Source organism: Liolophura sinensis, chromosome 1 (assembly GCF_032854445.1).
Source record: "Liolophura sinensis isolate JHLJ2023 chromosome 1, CUHK_Ljap_v2, whole genome shotgun sequence".
NCBI lineage: Eukaryota > Metazoa > Mollusca > Polyplacophora > Chitonida > Chitonidae > Liolophura > Liolophura sinensis.
This window is the reverse complement of record NC_088295.1, coordinates 64,194,880-64,222,793: the sequence shown is the minus strand read 5'-3', so window position 1 is coordinate 64,222,793 and position 27,914 is coordinate 64,194,880. Positions and strand designations below refer to the sequence as shown.

Genomic DNA, 27,914 nt, shown 5'->3' with positions numbered 1-27,914 from the left:
AACGAAACAAGACTATCTAGATTCTTCAACCCACCAGATGGCGCTATCCCCTAAGGAACAAAAAAGTGATCTTATTGGTCAGTGTAAGCAGATCCTACGGTGGGTCTCAGCAGGGGTGTTTGTGTAGGCCCTTCAGAACATGGAACCAGGGACAACCCTGAACAAAACCTGGGAATAGCGTGATTAAGCTTGACCTGACCACTAATAGCAACTCCAGCAGCAGGGCATGATCGGACATGGGAATGGATGATAAGCAGACAGTCTTCGTAACTATCTGCTTGACAAGGGCAAGAAAGGTTTTTCAACCAAAGTCAATGATTCGTTTACTTTTGCTTTGTTCTTGGCCCCAGAAATATGTCTGCTGTTTGACTCTCCCATCAATAAAGCTGTTGTCAGTCTGATACTGGCTCTCAACTTTTAATTACAGCATAGGCGGGAGAATGCAGCGGTACTTCACTCACAGCTGTGCTAGTTCCAACGGTTATTGGGAGCCTCATCAATAACCCAGAGACAGTGTTGGAGACGAATCAGTCTGAGCCTATAGCCTTTAAGTCTGGTCACATTGTAATGGCCAAGTGGAAAGCAACTCTGACATTCTTTGACATCATAATGTATAAGGTAGTCCATACACAGAGTAAAACCTTGGAACAAACTCAATCAAGAAAGTGGCCTTGGAACAAAGGCAATGATGATAGACATAAAGCTGATGTGGCACTGGTCAAATGATTTGAAAAGTAGTGTACATTAGTAGTTACCAATGCAAGAGTTAACAGTATAGCAAACCTCTGCTGTTACACATATTTCAGCAAACTTTGTGCAATTTATACAAATCTTCATGATACCCGTCATAGCCCCAAGCATACTTTCAAGTCAAAACTCAAACTAGGCTGATTACTGGGATTTGCCAATGTTTGTAAGGTTGTAGTTCAGACAAATCTGGATGCACTTTTGCTTCCGCCCAGTATAACCTGTTCTGAACACGTGAGCTGATCCACAGTCGAAAGTGCTATCTCCCTTATTCAAAAATGACTGCAGGGAGGTTTGAGCATCTACCTAATGTAAACAAGAGAAATGAATGAATGAATGAATGAATGATTATGGCTTAACGCCACATCGGCAATATTTCAGCCATATCGTGGCGAGAACAAGGTGAAAACGTGAGACGGTTACCACAAGAGACCTGAGCTTAAGTTCGGACACACAGATACCCAACACTTTCAAATTGGCAATGTAGGACTTTCTTGCTTGTCGCTCAGGATGAAAGGTTAGGCACATAACTCAGGTTAGTCTAATGTTAGTATAGTGTGCCAGTACGATCAGAAAAGGGAGGCAGAATAGGGGCAGGGGGCATGCATGTCTGGTAACTCTAGCTATAGTGTTCCAGAGATCTTGAACACCATAAAAATACCAGCATTTAAAATGATTCATTTCAATTAACCATCATGAATGGACCAAAAAATGCTGAACTGAATATTTAAAACACTGTAAGCAGACAAACCCTTTTATTTAATAACTATACCACATTATGACTTTCACTGCTTGAAATATGTTTCAATAACATACCGAATGCATTAATGCTATACAAACAAATATTGCACAAACTTGGTTGCAGCCAACATTAAGGGTGGAAATCAGGTAGAGCTCCAACAAACCACGCCCATGCCCTTTCCATTGTTAATATCTAACCTGCCTTATGAGGAAATGTCAAAGCTACTGCTCGGCTATGGAGATCAGAGGTCAGTTTCACAAATCACAAAAAAAAAAAAACCCATTACACGTACCTAACAAAGTGGTACTGATGCAGTCAGAGTTAATGCTCTGATACCAAGCTCAGGGGCAACATTCTCAAACTTTTTTTCATGTAATCTTACTTATTGCACCATAAAGCTATTTTGATTTACAAGAAAAATTATGAAAAGATGAACTTGTGAATTGCATGAGGAGGAGTCTCAGCACTCATGATTCAATGCCATGTTGCGACATTCTACACTACTATTCTCTTTCCGGATAAATAAATGTTGTTGATCCTTTTCAAACCTTAATTATTCAACACCATAATACAATTATATTTCCACATTTTTAATTTCTGAAAGAATGATAAAATGTTGACATCTGCCTCACTGTTAAATACAGCAAAAGATGAAATGTCAACCAACATGACAACATGATACCATCCATGACATAAAGAATAGCCAAATCATAAACCTCTGCACATGGTGTACATATGCCCATTTCCCTATTATGAAAAAGCATATATCATGGTTTTTGCTGGAAAGCATTTTCATGAACTGTTAATTTAAAGGCTTTCATGCAATGTGAACAAATGTTTATCAAGGAAAAGTATGATTACACGTATCCAAATTCCCCAACCTTTTCACATATGAAAAAGCAACTTTCAGTGCAATTTATGCACATTTAAAATTTAATCTGACAACCAACTACATGGTTGGATTAGTCAAAATTCAGGGCTTCGTAAAAGTATAATTTTATCAGTACACAGAATAATGCCTCCAGAATATGTTTCAACAAACACCTAGCAAACCAGCAAAAAGGTTGAAGCTTGAATAGTGAAATTTCATGTAAAAAAAAACTCAAAACTTTTTAGAACCATTGTTTATGTGTCATCTATTAGGGGTAGTCAATGGTTTCAATCGGCCTCAGACAGTCAATTGGTTGACGTGTCCACTTACCAGCCCATGTAGTATTGGTAGGCGTACCTTGCCATTTACTACTGTCTTGCCACAAGGACTCCTCTCCATGATTTACTGGAGTAGGTATGTGTTTCTCTGTTTGAGAGTACGTCTCAGCATGATCTACTGATTTACTGGTACACATAACAAGCTCTTCCAGGCAGGATATAGACTTTGAGCAGAAAGGAGAAGTAGCAATTTGTCTTGAGCAGGAACAGAATAATCTGTCTGTAACAAAAGCCCAAGGCACAAGGCTAATATGTTCGATTATCATGTAGCCAATAATGCCTTATCTCACTAGTTCCAAGATTACCTTCCCACTGGGAGAACTGCGGGACAAATTGGAGCAATGATAAGCTTGCCCACATAATAAGACCATGACAAATTCCCCAATTAAGTTCGTTATAAAACATTCTTGTAGACGATCAAAGTCGGCCATCAAAGATCAAGTTGCAGACGTCCAGGGAAGTCACTATCTGCTCCCTCCAAAAAAAAAAAAAAACAAAAGTCTAAGATCAAAAACAAAAGGATTTAACTTCAAGAAACTATTGATTTATTAAACTTTTTAACTTAATTCTCTTTAGAAATCCACAATGGTTAACCACTGATATTTCTTTTTTTGTGTCCATGGGTAATGTTGCACCCAAAAAAGTAGAAACTTCTTAAAAGAATAGAGGTTGTGTTGCCAGGCTCATAAAGTTTTCTGTCATTCCCACTATAAGGTTGACATCAATGAAAATGCTTGAAAAAAGCCACTGCTTCTAAGGAAGCAAAGGGCTTTTTAGCACTAAAGAGACTGCTTGAGAAAATTTGGTATGATTACAAAGGGTACAAATCTAGTTTGCTTGTGGTATTTGGTGTACATTTTGGCATATGTTTTTTATGAACAAAATAATAAAATAATATTAGGTACAATCAAAAGCTACATCCAAATGAGGGAAGAAAAAATTCAGTCAAATAGTAATTTTTGTGACAACATCTAAAAGGTATAAATGTAAGTAAAATCCTCCAGTATTTGACTGACCTAACAAGACACATGGTTTAATCTTAATTTCACACACAATGCTGATTTTTCTCCATCAATATGCCTATCACATACACATCACAATAGACAAGGAAAATCTGAAATGAGGACAGTGTCAGATCACAGAGATCCATGATCACATCATTTGTGGATAAAATGAAATCGACAGTAAATGTGACATTAGCCCTATTTTTAGTGAGAGGTCAGAAAAATCCATCCATGGGTACATGTACTTGTCAATAAATGGCTTGCTGTTTTCTTTAGCCTTAAGGGTTAGACAGGGACTGGTCATCTTAGGTTATTGACCACGGTGAGGAGCAGGGGGTAGAACATATCTTGTGCCGATGCTGAAAGGGTTTCCACAGCCTCTGACTGCTGCAGGGGTATAGACAAGGATGAGATTCCTTTTACCAGAAAATGTCCATCTCAAGGGACTTGATGATCTTGCATGTTTGCTTTGGGCTTATAGGTCTGAGGAAATCACATTGGTCATGGCTGTATCTCTATCCTTATCCCCAGGGGCTAGGCGCCTGTGATGATCTGTGACCAATCACCAGAGTTTGAAATTGGCACAATATCTATTCACTCTGTCTCCACTATGTCCAATCTTTTGTGTATAGTCCAGAGACACAGAAAGGCTTCTACAGAACGTGTATGATTTTGGTGCAGAGTTATCAAAAACTGTGGCACTTTCTTGTATTTTGAGAATTGGTAATGGTGGAAAGATTTATGTGAAATGGAATGATTTAGTATAGATTGCAAATCTGAGCTGCTTAGTAATTGAACTGAAACCACTTTCAAGAACAAAAAAATATATCCTTTCCCTCTCAAAAAAAAAACATCTGTTCAGCTTTGCAATCCAAAATATTAATCCTAATATTTGCTTTAAGCCAACATTTACTAGGCATAAAGAACTATCATTCAGCAAATTGCTCAAAAGTTGTGAAAAAAAAAAACCAAAAACAAAAGCATACAACAATCAATGCTTCTACACAAATGGTTTTAAGATTTATACTCATATCTGATGACAGGAGTAGGTGAGAGACAGCTTCGGAAATCCATTCCTAGCACCCCCCTCCCCGCCCGCCTTCCCAAAAATTAGAACTAAAGAGAGCCCTTAAAAGCATTTTATTGGATGCTCTAAGGTTTTTTCTCTGGTTTCTAAAGCAAATGGTGATGGTGTAAACCTGAAAGCATACCGGATACATAGGAGGTCAGATATGAACTGATAATAAGAAATCAATTCAATCCTACCTTATTGGATTCCAAAACCAATCTGCAGGAATAACTGGTGGAAAGCATTACTTTCTGTGATTGAGGTGTATTAACATGGGAGCAAAGAATATGGTAAAGACGGCACAATGTGAGCCTTTGGAATCTTTACCCTGTCATAAGATGAGGGCAGAAAATCATTCATATTTGAACTACAGAGGAGAAACTCAATTTAGCCCAGCCGGCAAGCTCCAAATTGTATTAGAAGGCTAGTAGATAGGTGATGTGGGCTCGTGTCGGAGCCATACAATCACTTTTAGCAAACTATCTGATGTCCAGATCCTTCCTGTGGTTCCCTGGGCTCCATCAGATGTAGCTGACCATGCTGAGTACCCACAAGCTGTACCACTTTAATACACCATGACCGCCTAGGCCATGTCAATGTCTTTGGAGATATCTTATCAAGAGTTCTTTGGTAGTCTGTGTTAAGCATTGTTTTGGAAACTGGTCTTGTGATTACTGACCTGGAGCATACATTAATTTTATGGTTGCTGATTGGTATATGAATATCTGTTATGTCCGACATCTGATTCCTACACCTCAGCAGCAAAAATGAGTCAGTTGTAACTCACTGAATCCTGGTGATTTGACTATAAGAATTTATGAGTTTTTCAACTTTTCAAAATCTATTTCCTCCTCCCCCCCCCCCCCCCCCGCTTCCTTTCAATAGATGTGTTTACCTATCACCTCTAGCGCATGTTAAACTACATTTTGAGATCTAATTTCTATAGGTTAAAAATGTATCTGTCAGCCTCAAGAGACCATCAGCTTCTTGCTGAGCAATTTCTACCTTAGTTAGGTTACATTTCTACCTTAGTTATGCAACATGTATACCTTAGTTAAGCTTTATTTACATGTCTACACCGTTCAGCTACATTTATGTCTGGATAGAAAACATGTCTAGTAAATGCTTCAACAGCCATTAACTTCTAATATATGACACCATGTGTACATTTTTTCTCTCAAATCAATACTATGTCGGAGACAAATCAGATGACTGTGCTTGTCTTGACATTATTACAAAATGAAGTGTTGCACTCATGATTTATATTCAGTTTTTACTCACAAATATGGTAATCAGATCCTTCAGAACAGGTTTACATGAAAAAAAAAATACAAAAGAATAAAATAAATTGGAGTTAGAAGAAATGGCTAGATCCAAAACAAATGCCTCTTTGAGATTTATTTCATTTGTATTCTTTTTGTTTATTAATTTTTTGTACATTGGTTATTCTTTTATTTGTTGTTATTCTTCACTGGAAAAGCTCTGGAGGAAATATTACGCTGATAGTGAAATACTGTCTTTGACCTAAATATTATCTATCACTAAATTACCTGATTGTTAGCATTCTACTAGCAAATAACCTAATTGTTAGCATTCTAATGACCTTAGAAATGTGTCCAGAGGTTTGTTTGGAATTAGGGTCATATCCTACTGGACCGATGTAAATTTCTTCCCTAAAATTTAATATTTTACGACCCTCCTTGGTTACTAAATATACACTCTACTGGGTGAATTTTTAGGTCAAATACAATAGCAAGATAAGCCTAAAGCCGAAATTCCTACACATCCATTAGCTTCATGTAGTTTGGTAATGCCAGACAATGATCAACACAAACTGAAATCTGATTATCTTATCAATTGCTAAATATGGTGCCTCTGTAACAACATTAAAACCAATCCCATGACATTATTAATGATGTCCTGTTGATTTCTCACGATCTGTCCACAGGGGAAGATGCAGTAGACGAGTTGTCATTCTTGTTTGGACACAGAAAATTGTTACAGGCCATCCTGAAGTAGTGACACAGACAAGAACCTGTGGCACAAACGAAGAAAAAATGAAAAAAAAAATTTGAGAACCTCAGTGGAAGAAATATGAAACTTAATTATACGATGATGTTTGCCTAGAGTGCTCAGAGGTGTTTTCAGCATCCGTCAAGGTGATCAAAGGGCCAGACGTCAGCAGCAAGAAATGCTTCAGCGGTTGCAAGTGTTCACCCATAATCCTCTCACACAAGGTGACTGCAGATTCCGATTGCTTCCGGCAAACACATCTGGAACATTAACAGCTCATCAAGAGTTTTTCCTTGCCCGAAGCCAGAATTTCTAGCATTATAGAAAACGCTTTCCTCCAGATCTGCAGTAGACTGTTCCCTTCATCCATTGCATTATCCATTGATTTTATCTGGGAAAATTCCAAAAACTGTTTAAACAGAACATAAATCAGTGCAAGAATATCAGGCTTACTTTTTATTACAGCAATAACCTGCTTTATCGACATTATTTTAACATTACTTCGAAACAGGCCTTCACAAATGTCTAGGGAAAATGTTCCTCTTAATTATGTTTTAACAGCATTTAAAATTGCTATTATAATTTAATCTGTTCTCATGTACACATAGGTTCTTAAAGAACAGAACAATTCCAAGATGTTAGGATGTACATGTACCTACTCCTTCCTTGTCTTCGATCTTCTTAACATAATCCTATCTCATTATGGTAATATATTCCTGACTTTTCCAGTACTATTTATGCATACAATTATTATCAAAATGATTTCTTTGTGTCACTAAAGATGTAAGTACAGTAAGCTTCATGGAGCTGTGCAAATTTTTTCTCTACACCCCAGAGTTCTCTCAGAATGTTTAAAAAGGTTGCTTGTAAAGGTGGTTGAAAAGTTTGAAGAATTAGGGCACAACACACATGAAAGCAGTCACTTAAATTTCAGATACCTGCCATGAACCTTAACAGAAATATATGTCATGGGTGCGTAGGATACACAAGACAGCAACACGGATGACAAGACAAAATAACTAATCCTTATAGGCCCTCGCTATAGCTTGTACATGTAGGTGAGGAACCATTGCACTTCATTTGAAATCTAACATTCAATATTTCCACATATAAAAAAAAACACAAAATTTTAAAACAAGGAGCATCATTATGTATGACTTCTAAGTATACTAAGTAGAACCTCAGCGATGTGAACTCTGAATCCCTGAATACCACCTTGATTTATTTGGCTACCACAAGAACTAGGTGTAAATGCATTTTTACATGTGTAAGTATTTCTGTGGTCAAATGTTAAGCATGGCCCACACTAAGAAACCTTTGACAACTTTCTGTGACAACAGATTTCAATCTAAAAATGGAAATTTTCACATTAAAGACAAATTTCCATGTAGGAATCAGAATTGATTACATTGCTATTCAGGTATGAGTTCAACAAAAATTGAAACAACAATGTATTTGTAGGCTCATTGCTGATTTCTGGTCACTTTCCAGGAGATTTATTTGAGCGTGATTCTGAGAGACAATCAATTGGCCATTGTGTGTTGTCATTTGCTCATTATTCACCTAATTATCAAGAGGCTGATTAGATGGGTGACATAGAATAATAACCTGATCAATGGGGTTTGCTTGATGCAGTGTCTGGCAATATGTCAAATACATCCATTAATGCCACCATTTTTATGGCAAAGAAGTGAAAAAAAAAGAAAGAACATTTACCACTGTTACTGTTGCATACTTTTTTTCATGAACTTTTCCAGGAACTTAAAAACCCTCCTTGAACTAAAAAAATTGCTTCAAATGGCCTTACATTAGGACGATTTCATACAAGATGTAACAGAGCGATGAACAGAATGTGGCCAATGAATGCAGTGGTTTTTGTGGGTATACGGGCAGAACTTCAAATCAGACATGGGACTTGTGCCCATTAGGGGCGTACGCATGGCTGGGACCCAGCGACTGGAGAGGGGACACTGTCAAGCTAAGAAGCTCATCCAGTCAGGGTGGACCACTTTAGCTTGGCCACAGGAAATGGCTTCCATCAATGCCAAGAGGTTTTTATTGTCTCTGATCAGAAAAAGCATGTTAGGGATGGTAGGGAACCAAGGACAATACCCTGCCTGTTCTGCTCATGTCAGTTCTATTAGCAAAAGTAGAACAGGCTTTGTATTCTTTGCATGTCAACTCCACATAAACAGTCGAGCCGGGAGAGAAAAGATGAATGGGTAATCCTTCAGTTCATGATAAATCACCTTATTCCTTGGGTACCTCTGTTAGCTTTGCTTAGATGATCGATGGCGATAATATTGCTCTCCCCTTAAGATGCTTATTCTTCCACTGGGTAAAGAAAGAATCAGTTGCAAACCTCAGTCTTACATAACTACATCTATCCGGGAAGAAAGTATGGAGGAAAAAAAAGGTAAATTGTGGTAATTTGGACATCAACTTAAAATGAAAACCATCAGGTCTGGGAACGGAAGACAGAAAGATAAGCCATGCAGATCAACATCATTGTTTAACTTTAAGCTGCCAAAGCTGATGCAATTTTCATTTAAATCAGCTACACCCTTGGCTACCCTCTGATGCGCAGTATCACCAAATCGGAGCGGCCATCAGACAAACTCAACAGTGGAAGCCACATAAATTTCATTTGGCGAATTTATTTCCATCTTGAGCAGTGTGTGTGGTGGCTTGGGTCATTGTAATTGTATTGAGGATTGAAAGAAATCCCATCCTTCACAGTCAGACAGAGAAGACGAGGTGGCACAAATGAGCTCAAAAAAAGCAATTTAGTCTAGATTCCTCACTCACTTATACTGTTAGACAGGTCACCTATCTCACTGAAGCTATGGATATAATTTTCTGCTGTAAAAGGGTACAATACTACATGACACAGGTCATCCTTGAACTCAGAATAAAAGAATGGCAAATTTGTGAATCTTCACAAACTGGATATCTATTGCCTTGAGTTTTTCACAAAATGTGAGTAACAGGAACCAAGTTAAGTCTGATCCTCAGACAGAAAGGAAAATGGCACCTGCCCGGCAACATAACATAGGGGAATCTCTGGTTCTGATTTGGGATAATTCTCTTCACTTTAAGAACATCATAGATTTTTGACAAATTACAATAAATAAGGTGATGTTTTACATCAACACTTAATACCATCAGAATGAAGTTCTCAATAATAAAAACACCTGGAATATCAACACCATGCCTGTGTCGTGTATTCAGGCATGTATGGTGCTTAACTCAAATCCAATATCATAGGAGACGCATGTCAGTAGCTTATCTTAGGTAATCCAGTTTTGTTCCAAACATAAAAATCACTGCCACCACATTAGTGAACAATTCTTGAGTACAGTGTAAAACAACAATCAAAAATGAATGTTTTTAATTAATAATTAAATATGCCTATTCCTTACTTAATTAAAATGCCCTTTGGTTAATTCAATTCTGGCATTTCAAGCTCCCTACGTAAGCAAGCTAACCATCTGGCCTTCAAGGCGAATATAAACCAAGAATTTCCCATCCACCATTACCTTCCCACATTGCCAAACTCTAACCTAGCCAGTTATCATCAGATAAAGCCATACTTCCCCTATTTATAAAAGGGCAACATTCAAACCTAAACACTACCTTTGGTAAAAGATAAGGTAGTTACTGTAATGATTACAGGAAAAACACCTGACCAACAGGCCACAATCAGGTTAGATGAGCCAGTGTAAACCAGACAAAAAGCTGATGAGATATACTCCATGTTGATTTCCTCTTAAAAGGCATAATAGATTCATGTACATAGGGATTATTATAATAATATCAATACAGCATTTAATTTCACCTCACAGAAATAATGCTATCATAAAAAAAGTCTTATAAGTCTATTGGATCTGATGAAACTGGAAGTTGAAAATGTGTGCAGTGAAAAAAATTGAGAATTATTTGCATCAGTTGCACTTTAATGTAGGTATCACATGAGACTTTGCTTTCGTGCTGAAGGGTTAGATTTATGAGAGGAAGACACCAGATTCTACCCCAATTCCTCAACCTTTTTGAACATAAAAGAGTAACTTTCAGTGCAATATTTTGCACATTTTAAATATGTTTGGGGGACTTAACTACATTGGTTGGATTGGCCAGTTTCAGGGCTTCACAAAAAGTATGGTTTCATCAGTCAACACAGAATAACCATGCTGGAATAAACACTTTGCAAATAAGCAAAAAAGGTGGCCAGAAAACTCTAGTGCACATCTCCAGGTACCTGCTAAACTGTTTGTTTGCTGATGTTTACAGGTTTCAATTAAATAAAAAAATACTTACAGTTAGTATTCTGCAATGAAAGATCACTAAACACTATTTGATAGAATAAAATTCTTTTCAGATCTGATTAAACAAGTAAAAACACTTATGAAAACACACTGGATTCTATGATGCCCTTTTTTCCCCTATACTGTGACAAGTGACATCCCATCAGGTTTTTACCACTAGACACACAGTTGTATTTTCCAAACGCATCTACATTAAGAGCTCTGAATGCATTTGCCCAAAGAACCTTCAAATAAACTTTTTCAACTAATAAAAATATGGATGTGACATCACTGACACCCAACAGACAATAACAAAATGCAACTGTTTTAAAAGCATTTCATTCAGCTGAAAAAAAAATATAACAAAAGAAACTGATCTGTTTTCTAGGGCAGCATTTAATGGTTTTTCATCAGATACATACTTCATTTAACTATTTTTTTTTGCCTTAAACATCATAATCGGCAAATATTTATACTGTTCCTGATAGCTGGTGTACCTTAACAGTTACACACGCAGAGATGGAAAGAAGAAACTGGTCCTGAATGGATCCATCAAATATTCCATATTTGATGCTGTACACAATCTTTCCACAGGCAGTTGGCCAAAAGCAAGAAAAGGCCTTAATGAAAAAAAAAATAATAGCTGGGACAGAGTTATTTCAGGCATATTCAAATGTTTGCATGCATATCAGACAACACATAAAAGGCATTTTCTCTTTTCATCTCCATCCTGTCAAAAATGAAATTGTATTTTCATACCCTAAAACTCCTGCGTCTGGGTTGAATCATGTTTCTCTCTCCCTTTCAAATTGGGGAGCTGAGGAACAGTTTTTTTATATTAAATCACCACACCTGTGCATGATCGCCACTGATTATTTGTCTGACATGGTACCAGATCAATCTCATTCCTAATCTAACATCTCACAACAGCTGCAATATTACACTAGGCTCTTAAAAACTTCCTCCCTTTGATCATCTAACACCTTGACAAAATGGCCTGCTTAACTTCTTTCATAACAAAACACTTGCCCTGAGACTAGCAAACAGAATGGTTGGTGAAATATTTCGAATGATGATCATGTAAAAGTAGCAAGGGTATGTAATCGATAATGTACAACAATCTTTTTATATAACTTCATATTCCAGTACATGTAGATTAACTGATGATGGAACACCTACATTTCTGTTCTGTCTATAAAAATAATTTGTTGGAATTATATCTTGCATTGCTGTACACAATCTGAGTAACAGCTACATGTAGTCAACCAACCACATCCTTTAACCATCAACAGACATCCTGGACAGGACTGGGAAAAGTGCAACATTTATAATTTACAGGTCCAAACTATGCAGTTATATGTTCACTAGGCTAAACTACATCTAACAACTAAATTCCAAAATATAGTCATCATGCGATGTTTTCAAGCAATCTGAATAACATTAGAGTCTAATTAGGTGCTCATCTGATGGTGTACATGAATACGGCTGTGATGTTCAGTTTTCTAGACTTATAATTCATAGCAAGTCTTGTAATTTGGAGACACATTATTGCAAAAACTGTTGATACTTTTTGTTACACACATGCAGAGCATCAAAAACGGATCATTCCCTCCACATTATTGTGCTTTACATATTCGCAAACTTGAGCTAAATACATGCAGTATTCTTTAAATACAAACCCTATCATTTACCTTATCATCAATTCTAATTAACAACAGTTGTGACTTTTGTAATTAACAGTAATCAATATGCACATGCTATTGTTCTCTGCATATCAGTTTCAGCTCAACACACGCAGTACTTTTTTACCACCCAAAACATTTACTTTAACACTGTTTTCTCTGTTACTGGGCACCGACGCAAATGCATGGGTTTTATGACATAAGTTGCGACCCTTGATAAAAAACAAATCCCTAAAACAATAATAATCTTAGCAAGGAGAATTGGTTTCCAAGTTGGAAGCCTGATAACTGAGCACTGAAAACTTTATGCAGGCGTAATATTCTCGATGTAATATCCCAAAACAATGATTTTCCTTGACAACTGCAATGAACTGAAGGGGATTGTTTGTTATATTCATATCTGGATGTTAACTGAGTTAACCTCTCTTCATCAGCCATAAATACTGCATATTCTGTTCACGATTAGACATTTCAAAGAAATCATATTGCACATAGATATGACCAGAAATTTTATAAAAGAAGACAAAGGACTTATCTTTCATTGGAATGCATGACTGCTGTAGCTAGGACATGAATATGGCCTATTTGATGAATATCATGGGGACTACAAATCTTTGTGGCAAATAACAAATTGTTACCTCACACACAACACACCCTAATGTCCTTCAGCATGCAGCTACCTGTCCCGAGACAATTCTCTGCGTGACAACATCTGTCTATTACACAGCTTCTGGTTTAACTATTTTTGTGGGTTTGTTCTAGAATCATTTGTGTTATGTCAGGAAATTCCATGGCAACATGGGTAACAAAACAAGGTAATGGCTCTCACAAAATTCATTTCTGTCAAAAAAATGTCTTTTATTTTTTATTTTCTAAACTTCTGTTGATTTCATATATGTTAACTTGGTACATAGATTATCTGTACATGTACCCTACTAGACAAAACAATTTTATATGTACTTCGATGCAGCTTATTTTGACCTCACTATAGACACACTTATTGTATTTGGACCTTGGTGCAGAGGTCATTTTAGCCTCAATATAAAGGCTGTTTGGACTTCAAAACACAGCCTGTTTGAACCTCAATACACCAACTATTTGGACCTCAATAAAAAGGCTATTTAGACCTCAATACACAGTCTATTTAGACCTCAATACACAGGCTACATATACCTCTCAGTCCACAAGCTATTTGTGTCTTTGTACATGGACTACAGTGTACGGAGGCTATAATTGGACCTCAATACACTCACTATACAGTATGTACCTCTTGTTATACCGGCTATTTGCACCTCAGTGGACAGGCTATTTGTAGCATAGTACACAGCTATTTGGGCCTTGCTTCACAGGGCATTTGTTCCATGAATTTTAAATATATCACTGATCTTATGATATTACTTGTTAGTTATATTCAAACAAAGGTATATAACACAATATCTATAAATGTAATACCAATTTCACCCTTGAAGAAAATAACAGAGAGAAACCATTACTGGCAATTTGAAATGTTCAAAATCAAATCCGTTCTTTAGATACAGAATACCTAGAGTCAAAACTTTCCATCAATAAGAAATGTTAGTGAGGAAAACTTTGGCAGAAAGCCTATGGCTACACACAGAGGAAATTTGTCAATATAACTAGCTTTGGCCTCGCTATTTGCGTGATCAAAATGTTATATGGACGGAGCTGAATCAAGAAGACTTGGCTTCAATATTCCCAGAGTGAGTGCCTCTAGAATGTCCTCCTTTATGAAATTGAGAGTCTGCGAAAGACTGTGGCTGGTGGCAACGAGAAAATCCATAGAAAATACCTTGGCTGGAGGGAGTCAACCAAGATGTCTTTAGGAGAAGATTCTCGTTCCAACAAAAATCAAATCTTCTCCTACGCCCCTGACCCGCAGTTACAACGAATTAAGCTTGCAAAAATCATGCAATAATAGAAGATCCACTGTAGAGTTACCAGCAGTCGTCACTGAGTAATATCAAAATGGCACAGCCAACAAAAGTGCCACTCAAGTGGGCCAGACACACTGGAAAAGATTTGTAAATACTTCAAAGCTAAATTAAATAATGTTTCATTGGGCATTTTGCCAGGGCCAAACTGACCTTGGAAAAACTTGTGAAGTGAAACAGGGTCTATTGTTGCATATTTCGGCCCATTTCAATACAAACAAGGGTTATTTGAAATCTGGGTCCTGTAGCTTATTTGTCAGAGTTGTCAGAAAATGACAGAATCACATATACATAGATGTCCAAAAGGCCAGTAAACCGGTACATAATCGAAGAAAACTCTGGACATACATAAACACTGTATAAATCTGAACTGAACTACAACAAAGTGCAAGTATTCACATTAGTATATATGAACATTGTACAAACCCAATAAAGTGCCACATAGCTGTACACATCAGAACTGTACACACACAATCTAAGTTTTCACAAAACCAACACCCTGACTTTCCAAAATCATAATATTTTTTTTTCTTTTTAAATCATAATTGCAACCTAAAAACAGGCTTTGTGTAAATGATCTCAACCGCATACTGTACACGTTCTGCTCAAATATTCCTGGAAATGATTCACCTACCCAGTCAAGCATTCAAAGAACATGTTTCAGGAAAGAAATGTGTGATCCTGATTCATGACCTGGAGAAAAGCATGCAAAGTAGGCATGTTCTTCAGCTTATTTTTTGTTCATTGGCAGTCAACTAAGTTTGAAGCCAACCCTAATCATACACACATACAAACAGTTTGAAGCATATAGAGACACCAGCGGGTGTAAGCCACTCAATAAAATATGAACATCAAAAAAGTCATATGACTATATGATAATATCTTTGATCATCAAGTTTTTAGGAATTTGCCAATTTCTAAAGCTCACTTCACTGAGCAGATCAAATGTTTGACAAGAAAAGAAGTACTTACGTAGGAGGTAGACCTTGAAGGTGAAAAGAGGTAAAGTTCAGCTTGACCCTTTCATTGGCCTTGGCTTCAAATTTGTACATACATCGCAGATTGTTGGAGTATCTGTTGGGCCAGTTTGGAGACTGGAAGGTTCCATTCTTCTCCACCCCATCTCCACTCTTAAAATGATACACACAACCTGCAAATACAGAACATAACAAATCTTTAACCATTTCCTGGAATACAGATAAGCAACATGTATGTATGATGTATGAAGACGTGTTTTCCAAATTGCAATACATTAACTGTGTATTATTCTTGATGCAATTCCCTTGAGGATCTACACGTACACATCTTAATATAGATGTAGTATAGTGTTAATGTATATTTTTACACCTTGTAAAAAGATAATTAATACAATACAGAAGATGTTAAGAGTCCAAGATAAAGATAACAATATGTTTGACTTTTAATAGTTCTTTGTTTATTTCATTGGTATTCAAGGGTGCGTGTTGGTTTCCTCCGCACAATAATTCTGAGTGTGACAAGTTAAGTATGACATTAAACCGCAAGCACTCACTCGAGTGTGACCTAGACGACCAATCAAATAAATGCATAAATGATTCTCAGCAATTTTTCACCTATATGACAGTGGTCACATTCATGGCTGCAGAAAACAGGAAAACGCAGCATACAATGCAAACCAAATCTTTTTGTCAGGTATCTGGCACACATAGAGCTGCATCTGAACATGCATGTAATAAGCTGCCACAGAGCATTAGCTACATCTACATCTACATAAAAAGTGCATGTTTAGAGGCAAGTAAATGTCACAAAATATCTTTTGATGCTGAAAGTTACATTTTTCAAGTATCATACCATATTCCATTACAAACAAACATCAAACACCTTTCTCAAATCAGTCTGAGAAAACAAACTCAGCAAATCAGTCACAATTTTAGGGTATTTACCATACTGCGAGGGCCTACAATATGTTTGAATCTAAAATGCAAATATAAGGAGCATTACCACAATGTCTATAAGGAACATGACAAGAATTCAGATGAAGGAGAAGCAGCCCAAAACCTCAACAGCCTAATGTAAATTTGATAAACCAAATGCCACTCTACGTCATACCTTGAGCAAATTAAAATGTGTCTAATGGAGAAACAAATCACTCAGGATTGCACAGTTTTCGCCAAGCAAGGTGTCAGCTTAATCATGCAACTAAATCCTACGAGGCTCAACTGCTATTTGTCAAAACCGGATTTTCGACAGTTCTTGGTCCTCTGAGAACTTTTAAGGAAATTAGAATAGCAGGAGACCTGTGGATGATTGCTCTTTAAACTGATTTCTTTTTTTCTTTAAAGACATGAAGAGTTAGTAGGCAGTGCAGTAAGGAGCTTAAGGAATAAGGTATTATTTTGAAATAGATTAAATTTAAAGTAACTTTTTAGGCTCCTTTTCTGGGCTTTTATAGAAACACTATAAAGTGGTATCAATTCACTGTTCAAATATCATTCTGAAAAAAGTAGGTTTCAGAAGAAAACTAAACTGGGTTTCATCGCTGTCACTTTGAACCATTTTCTCTGCTGACACCTAACAATCTCAGAACTGCTACAGTCCATCACCAACTAAACTTCATCACGAATTTAACTTCATCGTCCATTACATTTCATCACCAATTATACTCCACTACACTCCATCAACATCTACACTCCATTACAAAATAAACTTCATCAATCACTACACTCCATCACCAAATGCACTTCATCCACCCACTGCACTTCATCGCCCAAAGCACTCCATCTACCCACTGCACTCAATCTACCACTGCACTCCAGCACCCACTACAGGGGTTTAACCTCAAAGTGCATCAGACTGCCTTCTCTTTTCAACACACTAAGTGATGGATAATTTACTAAAGATGATTACATGAGGTTCAAAGCATAAATTTGACTCCAGAGCAGAGACTCAATCACAGTATATACTTGTAAAAATGCTGGACAATTTGACAACAGTTAATAAAACACAATTTTAAGGTGCAAAAAACAAAGGTATTGCCTAGTGCACGTATCTAAGTGTACATGCTGACAGGTGGAGTGCACAGCGGCCATTTATAGCTAACGGATCCGCAGCCTGATTACCAGCCGCTGTCCATATGTTAGCTGTAATCAGTGTCAGGCAAACTGTGCTGGACTGATCAACACAGCTGTTCTATGTTACAGGCGTGTTATCAGTTGCTGTACAGATGATGTCTGATGAAGACCTCTGCACCTGCCAATGATCCGCCTAACAAACCAAGATTAACAAACCAAGGACGAGCACGAGACTTTTATACCCAAGTTTTAATACCATCCATTAGTATTCTCTTCACCTTTTTTTTGTGTGTGTGTGTGTCCGTGTGTGAGTGGCCATCTTAAATTGAGCCGGAAGGGGTAATTTGGAGGAGGAAGTGGCGGTACAACGACATCCTGGACATTTCGTCTGTACCTTCACTCGTTGGCTGGTGCGATGATACCTTTGCCAGTCACCACTTAATTAATCAATTAGAACTTGTCTCATTTCAACAGGCCTACTTTCCATCAAAGTAGAGCTTACCATTCACCCAGATTTGACATGTGTTTTTAATCAAGCCAGGTCCGTATATAGTATTAGCTAAATATATACTAACTAGACCAAATGTCACTACATGTGCAACACACTGACGGCTAAATACTAACATGTGATTCCACTAAGTCCCTGCATGTACATGACTGCACTTCATGTCAGACTGCATGGTCACATACAGCTGGAATGGTAACTTTGCATTCATAGATAATGCACTATGTTCTTCTCCCCTGACAGAAACAACTCACTGTATATGTATTAAAACTCTGCCCCCCAAAAATAAATGCATTTTTAGATGGAAAAGAAGGCCATAAAATATTACTTGGTGCTGAAATGCACATTTCTGTCCTTTCCAAAAAAGCCTTAAAACACCTTTCTAAGATGAATAGAAGGTTCAGAATCATTTTAACTTAGCAATGCAGTCTTGATCAAAATTTTAGGTCAAACACATTATTCGGACACCTAAGCCTTTAATGGTAGACTTAAATAGTGACTGCTGTGCAAATGAGGAAGCTTAACCACATGAAGTAATCTGGGCTTAACTTAGCAGTCTATTGTTCACTCCTGCCTTTGTGATGACACTTTGTGGGCAAACTGGTAAGATATTATATATAATGTATCATCACAGTTCTCATACATGTATTGCAAGAGAACAGTGATTAATCCAGCTGGGGACCGAGTTGCCACTGTGTGGAAAAAAGTTCACATGACATGCATTTGTACACTGTATTTGTACCGTTAAGAACAGGTAAATGAGCTATATTTCTGAGAAAACACTACAAGTATGACCTTCCTTCACTTGTATTAGTGAAGGAGTTGTATTATCAGACAGCCCTTGTTTTCCCTACAATAACATAAAAGTCAAACATTCAGTGTCTCACAAAAAATATCTAACTCAAAGAAGTTGCAACCCTGCATCAAGCATATTTGAATACCATGGTGACGTGTTACTTCAATGTATGCATGTTGTCATGGATGTCATGAACAAAAAAGTCTACGACTGCTTCATAAAATCTGTCCCAGGTCATTTATTAAAGAACATATAACCTAATGATTTGAAACACACCCGGAGGCTCATTAATTAATGCCATCTGAACAGTGCTAAAACACATATCTGACATATTCATGTCACCGTAACAACCAGCATCTATAGAAAACACTGACTGGAACACATAGCCAAATATACTATTATAGATGTATTCACAGTTTTCATTTTTGTCCCACAGCACTCTTAAAAGGCTTAAATTTGGGAATTCTCAAAATTCCATAAACTCTTCACAAATTCATCATTATCTCAAGGTATTCCACAATATTGCATACTTTCACCATCAAAGAAAGTTAACAGCAAGAAACCTGTATGATAAAGAGACCAAAATCTGAATGCCGTGAATTATCCCCTGAAAATCAACAAATGTAAGCCACAGTGGGAGAAATGGACGCTGGAATATCACTGAGATGTAAAACGAGTGCGATAATTAAATGGGACAAGGTTTTAGTGGAGTAACACACCAGCCAGAAGGTACCAGAAGCTGATGGTCATTAGCTATGTCAGGAGCTAAGGCCCAGGGAGGAGTGGTCTGCCCATCCAATTAGAACCTGTCCAACTGGAGATATAAGAGCCACAGGTGAGGTACATGTAATTAAAACGCCCAGGTCAAGACTACTCTGGACAGGTGCAGAAAAACTGGTAATACAGCAGACAGCCACAAAAACACTTCATATTCATAACAGTTTTTTTTTTTGCTCTTCTTGACTGGCTTCATCACAACCATTACTTTATAACTACGTGTACAAGGTCCAGATTTCATGGTCATTTACATGTTCCCATTTTCTGTGTTTAAATGGCAAATGCATACATGTAGTACCACATGTACATCAAAAAGGAAAATGATATTTTTCCTCTTCTTCAAAATTATGTTCAAAAGAAATACTGAAGGAGAAGAATCTGATAAACAAATCTATACATGTAGTTTCAAAAGTAAGTAGCAAAGCCATATATGATGTCCAACAACACTTTCCAAAATCTTGGTTAAATCTTCCACCCAGGTAAAAAGTTAACTCTTCAGGATTTAATTATTCCTCTCTGTCACCCAGTAAATTTGGGAGTTAGAATGTTTGTTCTGCATGTTGGCCCTGGCGATTTCCATGCATAATTACAGGCACACAGAGTGTGACAGGGAATACAGCCCACAGAAACATTACTGTCATGCCGAGATATAATCCCCTGACACTAATCCCTTGTAATTCAAAATATAATGACATTAATATTGATCACCTGTCAGCCTAAATAGAGGTTAGACTGCAGTCCTGGTGGCGCCTGATTTGCGCTTCAGTATGAGGACAGGAAGACGGAACCATATACCACCACCATTTTTTATACTGTCCACAAATTAAGCTCTTTCGTCATTATCTGTTTATGTATTGAACAAACCTTATATATATCCTAATTCCAGGCCTCAAAGGACTAGCAAGGTTTCGGAACAACTACAGCTTAAGCAAGATTACAAAAAATGAGCCCCAATCAAACCTCCTCATTCCTTACGACAGCTATTAAACTAAAGTCATCGTAAGGTTTCCACTGTGAACGCCATGTCGCTGCTGCACACTATGATGGATCTGATCACTGGGTATAGGTTTTAGTGTCACCATACCTTAGTCTGGAAATCCATCAGCCACACTGGCACAATGACTTTTAAGATGCCAAGAAAGCCTGTTAATGACAATAAGATACCCACAAGACCAAATCTAGACTGGCACCAATGTAATTGCTATGTCAGAATTTAAAGGGCAATGTAGGATATCTTGATAAAACTTTAGTGAATTTAAATGCAACAATGACTTTGTTAAAGTGACACACTTCTTCGAGTGAGTGAGTGAGTGCTTGGGGTTTAACGTCGTACTCAACAATTCACACTTCTTCGAAATCACTTGTTTAAAATCTGTATTAACTGAATATTCCAATATAAAATATTAATAATTTTTCCCCATCTTCGTAATGTTATGTCCACATCTTTGAAAGTAATTAACTCTACTTTGCTGGATATTAAGAAGGTAGCTTGCAGCCTTTTCACAATACAATTGCAAATAAATACATTACTTGATCAAAACATGTAGAGTAAATTAAGATTCCTGTTGACATAAAACACATCCTGTTGATTGTCATTTCAATGGAAAGGCAAATGTACAATGAAAATTTTGATCCATGCTAATTCCAGATTAACATTATGGAACCTGGTCCAGGTAAATGGGGCATAAAAGTCTTATTCTGATCTAATAAAGAACTTTATTGGATTCGACTACATGTACATGTATGTATAGCCACTAAATACAGATTCCTACAATTATACAAATTAGGGTAGTGAAGGTGGTGTCCCCGTCAGAGAGACTGTGATGTGGCAGTCAGCATGGGGCTTCAAACCTGGCCTGATAGGAGTCTGGCAGTATTGCTGTCTGACTATGATGAAGAATGCTGTCAAAAATGGTTCACTTGGCCCTCTGGAGGACCAACATGATAGGGGAGACAATTGAATTAGGTATAAAGGGCGGGACTATAATAACGCCATCAGCTGCACTCCATGGAGTACACTTGGAGACAGCAGTACAGCAGATCAGGGTAATTCAACAGCCAATGTTCCGACAAGCAACTTTAATCCCTAGTCGGCACGATCTGCCTTTGTAACAGAATTCATGTGCTTCAGATGCCACGCAAAAAACTGTCAGGTGTAAGAAGGCAATAAATGCTAACGACATTTAACAATGTAAATCTTCTTTAACCACTTTTACTGGATTTGGTACCAAAAAAACAGATGATAATAAAAGAGGGAGTGGGACGAAAAAGAGAAAATTAAATCTTCCAATGGGCTTAGCAAGTTCAGGAAGGAATTGGAAAGTAACTTCTTTAAAATGGGTTCTCTCACTTTTTTTAACACAACTTTCAGAACATCTGCTATTTGTCCCCTATGAAAAGCTATCAGAACTACAGTTCAATGTTTTTCATTAATTCCATTGAATCACAACTTCATTTTAATGGAAAATTGAAATTCAAATAAACATTAACACTCACATTTCAAACAGCACTGAAAGGTACAACCTCAACTTCTAGAATCAAACAATACAACATTAAAGCAACAACAAGACTAATTTTGCCTCTGGCATTAAAAGAAATTAAAAAATATATATATAAACAACATTGATACAATTCTGGAAAATTTTAGATATTTAAATACATATTACTATTCCTGAAGAAAAAAAATGAATCATAAAACTACCAAGGAGATGGATAAAAGGTATAATCAGAATAAAAAAAAGGGTAATAGAAGCTGATACTGTGAAGGGAGATGAGAGGAAGATTAAGAGTAGAATCAAAGTGTCCATAACAAGAACACCCTTCATGTAATATGTTGAGGTTAACCATTTCTAACAGCACCTGTTATACCTTTGACATCACATCAAGAGCCACATCAGTGAGGCTCTTCACCTCAAAAGACCTGCACGCTCATGTTAATGTTGATGTTGGATAACAACCTTCTCAGAGGTTCTAAATCCCACCAAATAAAGCTTTGGATTTGTAATATAGAAGGATATTAATGTCTTTATGGCTAATGTGGAGGAGGCAGATATGTCATCGTCTGATATACTGTAATACAGCACTGTCCTAATACACACAAGACATAAGTGATGTTGACTTGTATTATACACAGGTACATGTGCACCATATTAGGTCTGTGCCCACAACCTAATTTACATTACACCTAAAGGCAAGTTATGCACCAAAACAAAAAGCACGGTTCTAAAAAAATTCATTAGTATCACAAGAGAATCTAATTATCCAAAGATGATAAACAAGAGGAAATTGGGAAGTCCCATGAAAATGGTGTTGATTACTCCTGATGGCATACAATATTGGTCCGCAATTTTAGAACTGATACCACCTTAATAGTTAGGCTTTGTATGATTATAACAACCGCATGACACTCACACGATGGCTGCACCATAAACAGGCAGGAGAAATGATTAAATCTCTGGTTACGCACAAAAAATAAAGAAATTCCCAATTTAAGTATCTCCATATACCAGACATATAGGAATTTAGCATTAAGCAAGCGCAGCTTGGTTTTAGCAATAAATATCACTCTGTGAGAAATTTCCATTTTTGTGAGGAAGAATGTGCACAATACAATTAATTTTGGGATTTTGCAAAAGACTGCATCTATGAGCAGCTACTTACTGAATATACTCCGAGCTGCAGACAAATCCATGGTAACACAGAGAAGTAAGGGGATCAGGTAAGACCCTGGACCAACCATGGTCAGTGCTGGCCAGCCATAAGGGCTTTGGCCAGTTCAGTAGGTATGTAAATCCCTGTGCCCAGACCCAGATCTCAGTCAGAGCATGATCAGCTTCTTCCTCAGTACCTAAAGGTGTGAGCCCCGCGAGTGACACAACCACTACTCATGTGGTCGTGTAACGTCCCCTCCAGTCAGTCGGCTTCCACACACGCATACAGGGCAGCAGCTGATCGTGCGAACGCTCCTTAGCCTGTTACAAGAGTATGGCTTATTATCATAGCTCCATGCCAGCCCAAGACCAGCCCGCGTATTGATCATTACCCAATCCTACAGCATACAGCATTGCGCCTGATTTTCCAGACCAGCGGAATATTCAAAAGGCCTACTGTCTACGGGCATCTCTTGAGAGGCTTTGACAACAGTACTATAGAATTACTCTCTGCTATAGATTATACTCAATGTCACGAAGTCGTGATAGATGGTGACTTGTTCTCGAGAAGCCCCCTGTTCCTGCAGACATGTGTCATCCCAGTGGTCTTACTTATGCTCGTTACACAAGTTCTGCTGCATAGGCAACGACGCACACCTTGCTATGTCAGACAACTGAGAGGCCATGTGCCTAAGAGCTATACACCAAGTGGACTGCCGACAAAAACACGATTGGGCATCAATAACTCTAAGATCCTTGGTAAACTTTTCGCCAAAGCTACGAATAAGCCGCGTCAACACAATACCATTACTGCTAAGCCTGGGGAGAGGGAAGGTGTGTTTGCTGTGGGTGGTAAAGAAATCTGTGTGGGGTCATCACCATGGAGATGGAGTCACCAATCAGTCTGCCCCTGACTCTCCCGCTGTGACCCCTAAACGGCTGAAACCCGTCAAACCCTGATCTGTGATTAACCGAGCCCTTCCTTGGGGTCTCCCACCCCAATAATTCTGCAATCATCAAAATTTGGGTCATGGCCACCAGACACCCATACTTAAGACTTGTAATTAACAAGAGCATGCTAAAGATAAATCGATTACTGCAACCAGTCCACCATTATGCAAATCTCAATGGTATGGTCATTTATCACCAATGTCAAATTTACTCACTGAATATAATCAAATTTTATATCATACCAAGTTTTTCCCCCACAGGCTTACCACTGAGCATAATACAAAGCCATCTAGGCGAATATAATGCAACAAAAAGTGCATCAGTAAAACCAAAATCAATCATCACCGATTCGCAAATTTCTTATTCCTGAATAACAATGACTTTTGTTACATATATGTTCCTCCAGGATATGCAGATTGAAATTGTTCAAAACATCAGATTCCATGTTGGTCTGTTGGGGCCTGCTAGATATTAATGACGTCACACCCATGCTGTTTCTTTTGCTTGAAATAGGCCAATTAGGCAAATACTTTCAAAGCCCTATATGTACATGCATTTTTAATATACATAGTGTGAAAAACCTGAAGTGTCTGCATTGATCACAACATAGTCAGAAAACACTACTGAAGATTCTAATGTTTCAAATGCATTTTCATACTTTGTTGAAAAAATTGTAAAAAAGCAATAGCCATAAATTGAAATATATTCCTGGATCATGGTCTTTAATAGTTTACAAATGTCACGACACTTGGATTTTATCTTACTCGTCTTTAACAATTCTATGCCTACCTTTACACCTGCATTTCTAAATAAAGATCAAAGTACTGTGGCAGGAGAAAATGTACTATTTATAAGTGGCATAAGCAGCTGAATGAATGCAAAGGCTTGAATGGGCTGTTAAATGATCCAAGTGTGGCATGACAAAGCTTTGCTAACAAAAAAAGACGGAAAAAAATGATGAAGCACAGCTTGAAGCAACTGACTGAAAGAAAAAAAATCCTCCCGATTCTGCACAGTGCAAAGACTGACAAAGTGTTCTGTTTATGCGCTAATAACTCAGCTTTATGGTCATATAATAGTCTAGAGGCAGCATGGGCTTACGGCCAGACTATTAGCAACCCACAAGGACACAGGAAGGGCTTTATGTAAGTTACATGCTTCAATGAGGGAGACAGAAAATTAGAGTTATTAGCTAAGAAGGCTCTAAGCAGGCCATCTTTTGATGTCTCTCTGTCTGTCTGCGGATGAAGAGAGTCAGATGGCTGGCTTATTGTGTAAAGATGGTGATTTAGGGAAGAGCCAGGTTTTAGGCTATCTAGTTAAACCCATTGGTATAGGCCTGATGTCTTCAGTTCTCATGCAAGTAAACAATGGGTTTTCCCTCCCCCTGCTGGAGAGTGTTGGCAGCTGTCTTATTCTGATCACACCTTACCATCGACTAGTATTGTCTGTCTAATAGGCAAGATGGAACAATGTGTATACATCAGCAAGTTGGGCTAAGTGCACATATTGACTTTCCATCGTGCAGACTAGCAGACGCACGTGTGGATGGGATCTATACGAAGTATTGACAAAGCAAACCCCTCACCGCTGATCTGTACTAATTACCTTTAAACTACAGGTATAACATCTCACATGGTCAGGGTGTGCCTTCTTGGTACAGGTAAAGCCAGACACCTGTACGGGCCAGCTATAATCACAATCACCGGGTGTCTGCGGCCGAATTAAGTACCATGTCTGGATGGGCTAATCATTCCATTAACGCAAGCTAACCCACAAACTTAATTGAATTTGTCACAGTATTTTGTTCTGTCCACATGTTGCTAATTGAGTGGATGTCATCTTGTATGAACAACAAATTGTGGCTGTTGGTTCACAGTCAGGTAGTACTGGAGATGTTATCTGATAAAACACATTTATGGACACTTAATGTCAATTTTGAGCAAGTCAAACATGGCTAAATTGAATGCAACGACAGGGGACACAGATAGCATTATGAACAAAGCTGTTGAAACCTTGCTGATAGCGTCAAATGTCATTAGCCATCATGCAATGGATTTTATATCATAAGCCATTACCCAGTTAAAAGCCATCCCTAAAACTTTGAAAGCATTTACAGTTTTTCACTGATGTGAGCTTAAAACCTTATCGTTCCTTAGTAACTGAAAACATGACAAAGTTCTGAACAATATGAGAGCCCTAGACCAGACTGAATATTTTGAAAACATACTTACAAAATATCTAAAAGAACATACTCATTTCATTTTCATTACAGCTAAGACACTGGAAAAATATCTCACTTTATGTCACACCACCAATGTGACCAGTTCTGTATGATAATTCAGATAATCTCCAGCAATTACCTATAATCATAAGCTCCTGCATGTCAACTGATCATGTGCTGCTGTCAATGAAAATACATCAGCAAATTAGAATACTTGCTATTTGTTGACACTTCCGTTATACCAGACAAGGTAACACGTAAAGCATTTGAATTGACTGGGGTTTATTTGTGTGTTGATTGGTCAATTCTTTAACAATTTCCTAAAAACACACGCATGCAGAAAGCTACATACATTGTAAATCCAAATGATTCTCAAATATTTTCAAAAAACTAATTTATTTATATATTTATTTGATTGGTGTTTTACACCATATTCCAAGAATATTTCACTTATATGTTGGCGTCAAGCATTATGGTGGGAGGAAACTAGGCAGAGCAGGGCGAAACCCACAACCATCTGCAGGTTGCTGGTAGACCTTAGTTGTACGGTCAGAGAGGAAGTCAGCATGAGTTGTTGGCAGACCTTAGATGTACGGTCCGGAGAGGAGGTCAGCATGAGCTGAACATGAACTCAGAGCAGCAGCACTGGTGAGAGGCTCCTGGGTCACTGGGCCGTGCTGGCACACTAACCACCTTGGCCACACAGGCAACTTTTTTATAACTAATGGACATAACTGTGCACATGGAGAATATAATCACACGTGTGTGTACACATGTACAAATATCAACGACAGGCAAATGTTCACCCAAAGAGTTACGTCTTTTCACAAGCTGAGATCTCAACTCTACCATTCAGCATCATTAACATGTATACCGCCCCTATCTCCCAAGTTGTGAGTCATGTTAAACTGACCATAGAGTAATTAAGCCTGAACCTAGATGACCAGATCTCGCCTTATCACCATGAACGGTCAATGGGTGGCGGAGGAAATTGGCCATCTTCAATAAATGTTACCTCTAAGTTCCCTGAATGCATCAAAGCCCCTTCCTGTCAGCCATCAGCAGGCACTTTTAATGGACAGCCTCATAAACCATGTTAACTGTTTGTCTCCTTACTCACACGCTGTAACAGGTTAATACACTTTAAGACTTTGGTCCTCGACACTGTTTAACTTGAGGTAATAAGTTTATCGGCAAGATTCTCTCCATACAGCCTCCTACCATTACAATTTCAAGACA

General features: G+C 37.8%; 1 protein-coding gene across 3 annotated transcripts in view; it reads right to left on the bottom strand.

Annotated features, from left to right (window-relative positions):
• The window catches only part of LOC135481848 (bone morphogenetic protein 1-like), a 143,758-nt gene that overhangs the window by 24,961 nt on the left and 90,883 nt on the right, over positions 1-27,914 (bottom strand). For all 3 annotated transcript variants that reach the window (XM_064761584.1, XM_064761583.1, XM_064761585.1), the window contains exon 3: positions 15,695-15,872. In XM_064761584.1, the coding sequence (XP_064617654.1) occupies positions 15,695-15,872 (178 nt within the window). The remainder of the gene's footprint in view (positions 1-15,694; positions 15,873-27,914) is intronic.